The sequence below is a fragment of the Cricetulus griseus genome, unplaced genomic scaffold (assembly GCF_003668045.3).
Source record: "Cricetulus griseus strain 17A/GY unplaced genomic scaffold, alternate assembly CriGri-PICRH-1.0 unplaced_scaffold_1, whole genome shotgun sequence".
In the NCBI taxonomy this organism is placed as follows: Eukaryota; Metazoa; Chordata; class Mammalia; order Rodentia; family Cricetidae; genus Cricetulus; species Cricetulus griseus.
The window spans coordinates 10,406,482-10,418,059 of NW_023276808.1; the positions used below are offsets into that span (position 1 = coordinate 10,406,482).

Here is an 11,578-nt window from a genome sequence, read left to right on the forward strand (position 1 = left end):
CCAGCCTCTAACAGAAGTTTCTGATTCAAGGGTCATCATCCTGGGGGAGATGCTCTATTCCCAGGGACAATCAAGGTGAAGTTTCTTCACATGTCTAGAGGACAGCATTGCTCTTGTTCTCTGTTTTTGTATTGTCCAGTGGATGTCATGTAGTTCTAGGTCTGTGTCTGGGCATTTGGACTGAGAGACAACACTGAGCTCTGGTCATAAGATACAGCCTTGGGTGAAGTGAGGTTCATGGCTAAGCAGTTTTTACATGTCTAAAAGTTTTTTTCATACCTAATGACATGATCATCTGTTTTTTATTTTTCAGTTTGTTTATATTACCAATTTTACTATGTAGATACATCCCTGCATCTCAGGGATGAAGCCTACTTTATCAGGGTGGAAAGATATTTTTCATGTGTTCTTGGATTTGTTTTGCCAGTTTGTTGTTTTTGTTTGCTTTTTTCTTTTTTTCCCGAGACTGGGTTTCTCTGTATTGCTTTGGAGGTTGTCTTGGAACTTTTAGACCAGGCTGGCCTCTACCTCACAGAGATCCACCTGCTTCTGCCTCTCCACTGATGGGATTAAAAGCATGCCACAGGTTTTCCAGTATTTTATTGTGTAGTTTTTCATCAATGTTCATGAGGGAGATAGGTCTTTAATTCTCCTTCTTAGTTGAGATAATGTGTGGTTTGGGTATCATGGTAACTACAGCCTCATAAAAAGAATTTGGCAAAGATCCTTTTGTTTCTATTGTGTGGAACAATTTGAGGATTATTGGCATTAGCTCTTCTTTGAAATTCTGGTAGAAATCCAGACTGAATCCATTTGGCAGTGGGATTTCTTCATTTGGGAGACTTTTAAGGACTTGTTCTATTTCTTTAGGGACTATAGGAATATTTAAATTGTTTATCTAGTCTTGATTTAATTTGTATATGTGGTACCTATCAAGATAGTTGTCCATTTCTTTTATATTTTCTTATTTTGTGGAGTACAGGTTTTTGAAGTATGGCCTAAATATTGCCTGGATTTCCTCAGTATCTGTTGCTATATCCCCCCTCCCTGTTTATTCCTAATTTTGTTAATTTGGATATTTTCTCCCTGCCTTTTAGTAGGTTTGGATATCTTGTTGTTTTCACTGATTCTTGGTATTGTTCTTTTTTTCCACTTTAGTGATTTCAGGCAGGAGTTTGATTATTTCCTGCTGTGTAATACTCATGGATGAGTTTGTTTCTTTTTTTTTTAATGATAGAGATTTTCGTTGTGCTGTTATGTCACTAGTGTGAGATTTCTACAAATTCTTCATAAGTACTTAGTGGTTTGAACTTTCTTAACACTGCTTTCACAGTTTCACTTAAGTTTGGATATACTATGCATTCATTGTCATTGAATTTTAGGAGGTCTTTAATTTTTATCTTTATTTCTTCTTTGACCCAGTGATAATTCAGTTGAGATTTGTTCATTTTCCATGAGTTTGAAGGCTTTCTGTTGTTTATGCTGTGATCTGTTAAGATTAATAAGGTTATTCCAAATTTTGTATCTGTTGGGAATTGCTTTCTGTCCAATATTTGGATATTTTTAGAAAAGATTCCATGATGTGCTGAGAAGAAGGTATATTCTTTCTTTTTTTTGTTTTTGGTGAACTTGTCTGTAGATATCCATTATATTTGTTTGAGTCATATCACTTATTATTTCCCTTATTTCTCTTTTAGTTTCTGTGTAGCAGAGCTGTCCACTGGTGAAAGTGAGGTGTTGAAGTTTCCCACTACTAATATGTGGGGTTTGATATGTGATTTAACCTTTAGTAATGTTTCTTTTCCAAATGTGTGTGCCCTTGTATTTGGTATAAATGTTAAGAATTGAGAATTCATTATGATGGACTTTTCCTTTGAATATGAAATGTCCTCCATCTTTGTAATTAGTTTGAGGTATATTGTGTTAGATATTAAGGTAGCTACACTGGCTTGCTTCTCAGCTGCATTTGATGGGAAATACTTTTTCTGACTCTTTATTTTGAAGGAATGTCTGTCTTTCAAGTTCATGTGTTTTTCCTATTTACTGCAGAAGAATGGATCCTGTTTTCATATTCATTCGGTTTGTCTGTGTCTTTTTATTGGTGAATATATGCTAAAAGATATTAATCCCAAGTGATTGTTAATTCTTGGTGTTTTTTGGTGTTGTTTTTGTTGAGGTGATGTGATGGTGCGGGTTTGTGTGTGTTTGTGTGTGTGTTTGTGTGTGTGTGTGTTTCCTTTTTGTGTTTTGGTGTTGTGAGATTATGTATTGCCTGCATTTTTGTGAGTACAGCTAATTTACTTTGGTTAGAATTCTCCTTCTAGTACTTTCTGTAGGGCTGGGTTGTAAGTATTTTTTAAATCTGGTTTTGTCATGAAATATCTTATTTTTTCTTTCTATGGTCATCTAAAGTTTTGCTGTGTGTAGCAGAAGAGATCTTCTGGGTGAACTGGTGGCAGTGGGGTTGGGGGTAAGATGGAAAACTGTGCCATCTGGTTGGCATGCCAGTACACCAGCAGCCAGTGTACAACTTGTTCCACCTGAAACCCTGAATAAAGTCAGGCTCTAGACTTTAAAAGTGGTCTTGAGCTGCTGCCTGTGCATTTCAATTTTGTTCACTTTTGTAATTTGAATTTGTTTTTCTTCATAGAAACCTTGCCAAGGCAGAGAAGGAGGGAAATATCTGACTTTTGAGTAAAAGCAGAAGACCAAATGAGGAAAAATGGATGCAAGACAAAGGCAGTGCCCTGAAACCTTTCTCTGCGGAAACCTACAAAGTCCTCAGCCATGAAGAGAAGTGAAGCCAAAAATGTAAGGTTATACAAATGGGATGGTGAATTTGAGAATGTACGGTTAGGGTTAGATTCAGGGTTATGGTTATACTTATGGTTAGGTTTGGGGTTAAACTAATGTTTTCGGTTAGGGTTAGGATTAGGTTCAGGGTTCAGGGTTCAGGATTAGGGTAAGGATTAGGATTATGTTTATGTTTCAATGTTACACTTGAGGTTAGGGCTAGGATGAGAGGTAGGATTAGGGTTAGTATTAGTGTTAGGGTTCAGGGTTAGAGTTAGATTTAGGGTTAGTGTTGGGGTTCAGGGTACAGGGTTATGGTTATGTTTGTTTTGGATTAAGGTTAGGGTTTAGTGTTAGGGTTCATGGTTAGGATTAGGGTTAGAGTTCAGGGTTCAGGCTTAGGGTTAGAGTTTAGGTTAGAGTTAGTGTCAGGTTTAGGGATAGAATAAGGGTTAGGGTTCGGGGTAGGGTTCAGTGAAGGGTTAATGTTAGGGTTAGTGTTAGGGCTTGGGTTAGGATTAGGGTTCCGGGTTAGTTTAGAGTTAGGGTTACAGTTCAGTGTTAAGTTTAGGGTTAGTGTTATGATTAGGATTAGTGTTATGATTAGGGTTATTGTTAGGGTTCAGGTTTAGGGCTATGGTTAGGTTTAGAGTTGGAGTTAGAGTTAGAAGTTAGTATTAGGGTTAGGGTTAAGTTTAGGGTTAGGTTTAGGGGATAGGTTTAGGGTTAGTGGTATGGTTATGGTTAGGGTTACTATTAGTGTTAGGTTTAGGGTTAAGGTTTGGTTTTGCTTTAGGGTTCATGTTAGTATTATGGTTAGTGTTAGGATTCATGGTTATGTTTTTGGTTAGGGTCAGGGTCTAGGATTGTGGTTATGGTTAGGGTTACTGTTATGGTTAAGTTTAGGGTTAGGGTTTGGGTTAGGTTTAGGTTTCAGAGTTTAGGGTTAGGGTTTAGAGTTGTGTCTATGGTTAAGTTACTGATAGGGTTAAGTTCAGGGCTAGGATTCAGGGTACAGGGTTAGGGTTATGGTTTATTTATGTTTAGGGGTAGAGTTAAGTTTAGGGATGAGGTTTAGGGTTCATGGTTAGGGTTATGGTTAGAATTAGATTTCAGGATTAGGGTTAGAGTTAGTGTTCGGTTTAGGGATAGAGTAAGAGTTAGTGTTAGAGGTAGGGTTGAGGGAAGGGTTAATGTTAGGGTTAGGGTTCAGAATTATGGTTAGAGGTAGGATTAAGGATTCTGGGTTAGGTTTAGGGTAAGTGCTATTAGGGTTCAGGTTAAGCTTAGTGTTAGGTTTAGGGTTAGGGTATTGGGATCCACCTCTGTGGAGTTTCTAAGAGTTGTTTTCCAGCATAACCACAGATACCTCCTGTTTATCTGACCTCACCCCACTAGCATCAATATCCTGTTGTGAAATCTTTCACCTGGGGTTTTTGTAAGTTTGTACATAAGGCTGCTCCACAATAAAGGTAAGAGACATTCTGCCAGAAATTCAACCAGGATCTTGTTGTTCATCCAAATCTCTAGGCTTTCACCCAGTACTCGGACTTAGATGTGGTGCAGGAAGCCACAAGTGGAGGTTCCACTGTTATTGGGAAAGAAAGGAGACCCTGAGAGATCACCCTCAGAAAGCTGGTCAGCAAGGAAGGAGTTGTGAAGGTGGATTGAAAAAGATACTAGAAAATTGGTACCTCAACACCTAAGAGAGTTGGATTATAATGGCACTGGAAAAGAGTTGCCTCACCTCCTAAGAGTTGGATTGAAAAAGGAGTACCTCAACTCCTGAGAGAGTTGGATTAATAGGCACTGGAAAAGGGGTACCTAAACTTCTAAGCGACTTGGATTGCAAAGGCACTGGAAAAGGGGTGCCTCAACTCCTGGGATAGTTGGATTTGAAAGGTATAATAAGGGTTCCTCAACTCATAAGAGACTTGGATTGAAATAGAGAAAATACACAGAAATATCAAAGAGACAAGGTTCTGGTAATATCTCATTTTAAATTTGGATTAAGCAATAATGCTAAGATAATTATTAAAGAAACATGGAAAATCATCTTCTGAAGAATCCCTCCTTTTTGACCTGTGCACAAGCAGCCAGCTGACCCAGCAGCCCATGCCCTTGTTCCCTCCAGCCTGCTGCAGCCTGCAGTCATCTGGCAACAATGTGGTTTGCACTGGCTGGCTGGGGAAGTTGACTCCAGAGAAAAAGTTGGGGCAGTATGCTATGGAAGAAACACTGGTTTATCCTGTGGAGTGGTAAGATGAGTGGTGACCCAGATATTCTAGAATATTATAAGCATGAACACTCCAAGAAACCCCTGCGGATCATCAACCTAAACTTCTGTATGCAGTTGGATGTTGATCTGACCTTCAACAAAAAAGAACCCCAAAGTAGTTTTAGGTTTGATATCATCACCAATGAGCTCACCTTCTACCTGGTGGCTGAGACAGAGGCTGACATGAATAGGTGGGTCCAGAGCATCTGCCAGATCTGTGGCTTCAGTCAGACTAAAGAGAGCACTGACACCCTGAGAAAACTTTCTTCTGTCAATCATAGTCTCTGCTCTTCTCCAGCTGAGTTCAGCAGCTCCAGTCAGCACCTACTCCAAACCAGGAGGTCCTCAGCCCTTTCACACTCTAGCCAGCCCACTGTGTCAAGCCACATCCAGCCTGCCTTGTCCACTAGTACACCTCAGGAGTATCAACACTCACACCAATGCATAAGCCAAAAGACAGAAAATGCCAGAAGTGCCACCTTCTCTCAGAGCACCAGACAGGAGAGTGACACAGCCACACAAAACCTTGCCCAGGGCAATAGACACTGTATCAGCCGAATCAGTGGTCAAGTCCATGGCATCTATAGCCTTCCCAAGCCAAGCAGACAATTCAAAGAACATGCTTTTGGCATCCCCCGTAGCCACCCTATGGAGAGCCTCACAGTGTCTGAGGGAGACAATGAGGATGTGTACACCTTCAAGGTAACCAGCAGAAACCTTTGTCAGGTATTTGGAGACCTCCTAGTGGACTCAGCCATAGCTCCCCCACCACAGCACCCCAAGATGCCTTGGTGTGGCAACCCTCTACAAAGACCTCCAGTCAATGACTACAAGTACCCAAGGCGAGGTGTAGAAACTGCCTGCTGGTCTGCTAAATCCCCAAAAAGGACTATCATGGGTCGATCACACAGTGACAACTCTAATTACAACTGTGTGCCCATAAACCCAGGTTCTTCTACCCTGCAGGCTTTGGAACAAACAGGGGACAATTCCCACAGTGCCTACATCCCCATGAACACAGTGCCCCATCACTTTGACCCACTGGGCCATCCATCCACAGCCCTTCCTATTCATAATGTCTCTGGCCAAGAAAGGAAGATCCAGCCACCCCCAGTCAATCGCAACCTCAAGCCTGGCCGAAAAGCAAAGCCACCACCCCTTGACCTGAGAAACAACACTGTCATCAATGAGCTCCCTTTCAAGTCACCTGTCACCAAGTCTTGGTCCTCCCAAGACTGCCATTCCATCTCCACAAATAATATCACCAACACAGACTCCAGAGACAGCGAGGAGTACTATGTCCTTATGCAAAACCCAATGTCTTCATCCCCTGTACCCAGTGGCACTAACAACCCAGCTCTAAAAGAGTACTGGCAATGAGAATTACATAACCCTGGACTTCCAGGCAGTCTCTCTGAGCCCTCATTGCAAGCCATCCATATTATCTGTCACATCAGATGAAATAGTAAAATATGTCCAAATAGATAAAAAAAAGACCCAAGCCCTACAAAACTATACAAAAATGGACAAAGATACAGCAGTCCTCAAGACCCTCCATAGATGCCAAACTATGGTAAGCATGGCCACCCTCTGACACTGCCTCTCCTTTGTGAGTTTTGTTCAAAAGATGTATCTATGTTCTGTATGTATGGTGTGTCCACACACGTGTGTAAGAAGTGTGATTGTAATTGTGTGACTGTTAACAAAAGAATTCTATTGTGTTGTTTTTGAGTTGTTTAATTGCTGGGGGAGGAGCAACAGTTGTTAAAGTAGAGTTACTTGGGAGGGGAATTTCTACTTTTGTTTCCATGGAGGATAAAGTGTTGTGAATGCATCCTGACTGGCATGGTTTCATGGGGCACGAACCCCTAAAGTAGTGGCTCAGGTGATCCAAATATTTGTTTTCTTTTAAATTCAGTTGGTTAGAAATGGTAATAGTCACAGTCTATCACTTTTTAAAGGAAAAAGTTGGAATAGGATATAGAAATGATACTTTGTATTGGAATGGATCCTCATTTGTTGATACTTTGTATTGGAATGGATCCTCATTTGTTGATATTAGTTAGGTTTTCTAGATATATAGATGGACATTCTTCAAACCATTCAAAGACCTATGGTATATATGGCATTTAAATGGTTTAGGGTTTTTCTTGACAGTGAGACACAACTGCTCCAGGCACACCAATTACATCTGAGAAGAAGATGGGTATCGAAGAAACTCCTGCTAGAGTTTGCCTTTAACGTGGCAAGACTAGCCATTTTGGCAAGAAGCTGCTCTTACCTGAAGTGTTTGACTGTTGTTTTACAAACTAGACATGCAGGACCCACAGGAAAATAAAGATGGACAGTTCTAAAGGGTTTCTGCTTCATGGAAGAATCTGCCAGACTTTTTTCTGGAAACAGAAAAAGTGTTACTGACAAACTGCCAATGCATGAGTCTGCCAGACACATTGTGGCCTGCAGGCTAAAGATGGATGCCAAGAAACTTTGGGTGACTATCTATGAAGCAAGATGTCTCTTTCAGTTCTAGAGTTTGTATATTTTCCTTCTATGGTCTTTGATGGAGTTGAAGACAGATATTTATAGTAATGCACTAAGATAGAATGGTTAAAATCTTATAGTTCTTACTTGATAACTGTTTTGTTATATATAAAGTAGTGGGAGATGTTAGGACTCAGCCCCAACAGGGTCTCTAAGAGTTGTTTTCCGGCATAACCACAGGTACCTCCTGTTTATCTGACCTCACCCCACTAGCATCAATACCCTGTTGTGAACCCTTTCACCTAGGGTTTTTGTTAAGTTTGTATTTAAGGCTGCTCCACAATAAAGGTGAGAGACATTCTCTCAGAAAATCAATCAGGTGTCCTGTGGTTCATCCAAGTCTCCAGGCTTTCACCCAAAACTAGACTTAGTTGTGTTCCAAGCACTCAGATTAGGTTATGGGTTAGCGTTAGGGTTCATGGTTAGGATTATGGTTAAGGTTGGATTGGGATTAGTATTCAGGTTTCAGGGGTAGGATAAGGGTTAGGGTGAGGTTTAGGTTTCAGTGTTAGTGTTAAGGATAGGTTTAAAGGAACAATCAGGTGGTGGTGGTGACTCAAACCATTATCCCAGTACTTGGCAACTGGGGACAGGAGTAATATGACTGGGTGGAGAGAGGAATATGATGTGGGAAGAGACATGGTGTGTTCTGTATTAAGGTTCCTAGACAGGATCTCTCTCGTTTGTTCTGAGGTTTCAGTAGAGGTAAGAACTAGGGGAAGGTTTCTCTGCTTCTCTGATATTTCACCATTAACCCCTCTCCTCTATCTGAATCCAGGTTTTCATTATTATTATTGTTTTTTTTTTGGTTTTTTGAGACAGGGTTTCTCTGAGTAGCTTTAGAGACTATCCTGGCACTTGCTCTGGAGACCAGTCTGGCCTCAAACTCCCCGAGATCCTCCTGCCTCTACCTCTTGAGTGCTGGGATTAAAGGTGTGTGCCACCAATGCCAGGCTCAGGTTTTCATTATTAAGACCAACTAGAATTAACACAACAATCTCCAGTCAGGAGCAATGTGTAATAGCTAAATTGTTGGGTAGAAGATTAGAATTGATGGCAATAGTATTAATGATATACAAATGATAAAGGATTTACAAATCTTCCAACTTTATTGCTATATTTTGCATATGTTTGTGCATCAGAGAGAATGACCCAAGATACACAGATACACAGATACACAGAAAACTATTTCACAGATTAATAACAACAAGATCAACAAAACCTACATAAACAAAGAAGTAAGTCATTGATCCTTGGGAACATGATGGATCAAAAATAAATTTTATGTTAAATCTGTACCATAAAATGAACACAATCCAATTGCAATGCACAACAATATATAACAAAAAGCTCATTACAGAGCTCCATTCACAAAAGATAAAAAATAAATAAATAAATCTCCATTCAGAGTTCAAATACTCAGAATGTTCAATGAGATTATGAAAATATAGTACACAAATTGACATAATAAATTTTATACTTACCATAAACATACAACAATCAAAATGTGTACAATGCTTGTAAAAGAATAAGGAGGATAGAGAGAAAAAGCCAAGAACAAAGGTCAGAAAATGTAGTAGACTATTAGTCAAAAGAACAAAAGAAAATTATCCATTAAAACTGTGATCTTGACCAATGTTATTCTATGAATCTTCATGTGTATAGAGATTAAATAAAAAAAGACTTCAAAACTCCAATTAAATTAACTCAAAGTGACCCTTAATCTGTTGTTTTCTGACCCTCCATCTACTGATATTTCTTCCAAAGAAAGATGCCCCATGCTCTAGAAAGGAGGAGACTTCTATCTATGTCTCTGCACACCTTAATGCCTCCTGTGGTTTCAGGTAAACCCAGCCTCACTAATGCCCAATCCCAAAACGACATGAAAGAGTAATTAAAATCTGCTTCCTGACAAATGGATTGTGACTCAAGAAGTGTATCCTGACCTAAGTCCCTACCCAACACCATACGCACCTGAGATATCTCTGCAGACCAGTAACAACTGTTGTCCCCTAGAACTAAACAGCACTGAATCACACTATTGTGGCTGGTGGTAGCAGAAATTAGAAAACATTCTAATTATGCATTGCTGAAAGACAATCAAAGTCACCATCTTTCTACCATTTTCAAATTACTTGTAATATTTATGACAAAAAGCTGAAAGTGGAATTCAATATTGAGAAATTCTAGAAACCACACTGTCTGTGTTCCCACTGCAAACCAAAAGCGCTATCTATGTGTGCACACTGGACAGTGATACTAAAGGCATCATAGCCTCCCATGACAGGGCTGCAGAGTCTCCTTCTATCCAAGATATCCAAATACAGGGAGGCTCAGAGGACAAGGACAACTTCCAAGGTCACCATGTGGACCAAGAGAACCACAGTCTGTTTTATGGTACAAACAAATTCCAGCAGAAATGAGAGCTCCTTGTGCAAAGCACAGGGTGATTTTGGGCACATTCCATTATACACTCAATATGCAGTGCAACCAGCCCATAACCTCATAGCTGGGAAATACTGCAGCCCACTGTATGTCACATTCAAACATTAAGTGTTGTTACTGTGTAAGAGTTGTTTAAGAAAAACAGGCCATTAATCAGAAAAGAATGAGGAGTCATGGTAGGGCTTGGAGACAGGGAAAGAGAACGTGAATATGATGTTCTTATGATCTAAAATATTTACTTTGAAAGCTTGAAAAGAGCTTTATAGCCATGTACTCTAGAGAGTAGGGATTTTTCTTGGAGCACATCGAGGTTGTCTCAAATCTTTTCTCTCAGACTTACATTTTAACCCAGAAAAATAATTGTCCTCTTAGGCAGGGCATAATAGTTTACTCAGGATTTTTTGTTGTTGTTTAGCTATTGTAACTATAAAATTTGTTTTCAAGGTAAAGTCTGTCCTTTATCCAGTTTCTCTTTTTTGTTTTTAGTATGAACATTTATTCAATTTTGCATAGATCCTCATAGACCATAGCCAATGCTCGACACCCCATTGTTACCACTTAACACCTCACCAAATGAGACTCATAAGGTGTCCATGGTAACTTATTTGATGGAGTGGACTCTTATGACAAGGTAATTGTCATCTAGACATGACATGAGAGAAGAGTCAATTTGTTTGACTAAGATCTTCAGGCTACAGAGCAGCCACAGCTACACACAGCTTTGTGTTGGTGTGTCTTATTCCTGCTTGTCTCAGTCACAGCCTCCTGGGCCCTCTGAATCTCATGGACAATGAGAGCAAAGGCTTCCTCTACACCTTGCCGTGTCTTAGCTGAGGTCTTCACAAAGGGGACTCCCCACTTATGAGCCAGGATCGCTGCAGCAGTGTCAGCATCTCCAGAAGTATTCACTAGGTCACATTTGTTGCCCACAAGTACCAGAGGCAACCGCTGCTTCTGATGCTGGCTGCAGCTGGACCACATCTGCTGCAGCTGGTCCAGAGATGAGGGGTCATCAAGAGCAAAGACACCCAGCACACCATCACCAGCTGCCAGGCACTGGTCACGCAGGGCCCTGAGGATATCCTGTCCCGCTGTGTCTAGGACATTCAGAATATAGCCACCATTGTCCAGGGCCACCTCCTTCCAGTAGGAATCCTGGACAGTGGGGTCATGTTCTTTCACAAAGCAGTGGTGGGTCATCTGGATAGTGAGAGCACTTTTACCAACACCACTTGCACCCAACACCACTACCTTGTATTCAGGAAGCTTCCTGCCAGCATCTTTGCATTGTTCCCAAGCCTCATGGCTTTCCTCTGGGGATATGGTGCTCTGTGTGTTGAGGCTCAGGTCCAAGATGCTAGACATTGTTGGCAACGCCATTCCCCAACAGTCAGCTCAAGAAAGAGATGTAAATCACAAGCAATATATCCCTGGATAGGCGGTCCACTGAGGGGCTGCAGGTAGCTCTCTATCCAGCTTCTTGATTGCTCTCATCTGTGGACCCGAGGAAATTCACAAATC

General features: G+C 40.6%; 2 protein-coding genes across 2 annotated transcripts; one reads left to right on the forward strand and one right to left on the reverse strand.

Annotated features, from left to right (window-relative positions):
• The first annotated feature begins 5,041 nt into the window (after window positions 1-5,041).
• Window positions 5,042-6,648, forward strand: LOC113838364 (GRB2-associated-binding protein 2-like). Its single transcript, XM_035453568.1, is given in 4 exon segments — window positions 5,042-5,812; window positions 5,846-6,432; window positions 6,434-6,583; window positions 6,585-6,648. Coding segments are annotated over 4 exon segments (1,557 nt in total). The 5' UTR covers window positions 5,042-5,056.
• A 4,096-nt stretch (window positions 6,649-10,744) lies between these two features.
• LOC113838361 (GTPase ERas-like) lies at window positions 10,745-11,437 on the reverse strand. The gene has a single exon (XM_027434112.2). The coding sequence runs from the start codon at window positions 11,435-11,437 to the stop codon at window positions 10,745-10,747; it is 693 nt and encodes a 230-aa protein (XP_027289913.1).
• Window positions 11,438-11,578: the final 141 nt, after the last annotated feature.

Coding starts and splice junctions, on each gene's coding strand:
- LOC113838361 (XM_027434112.2), bottom strand. CDS start 11,437: ATGGCGTTGCCAACAATGTCTAGCATCTTGGACCTGAGCCTCAACACA.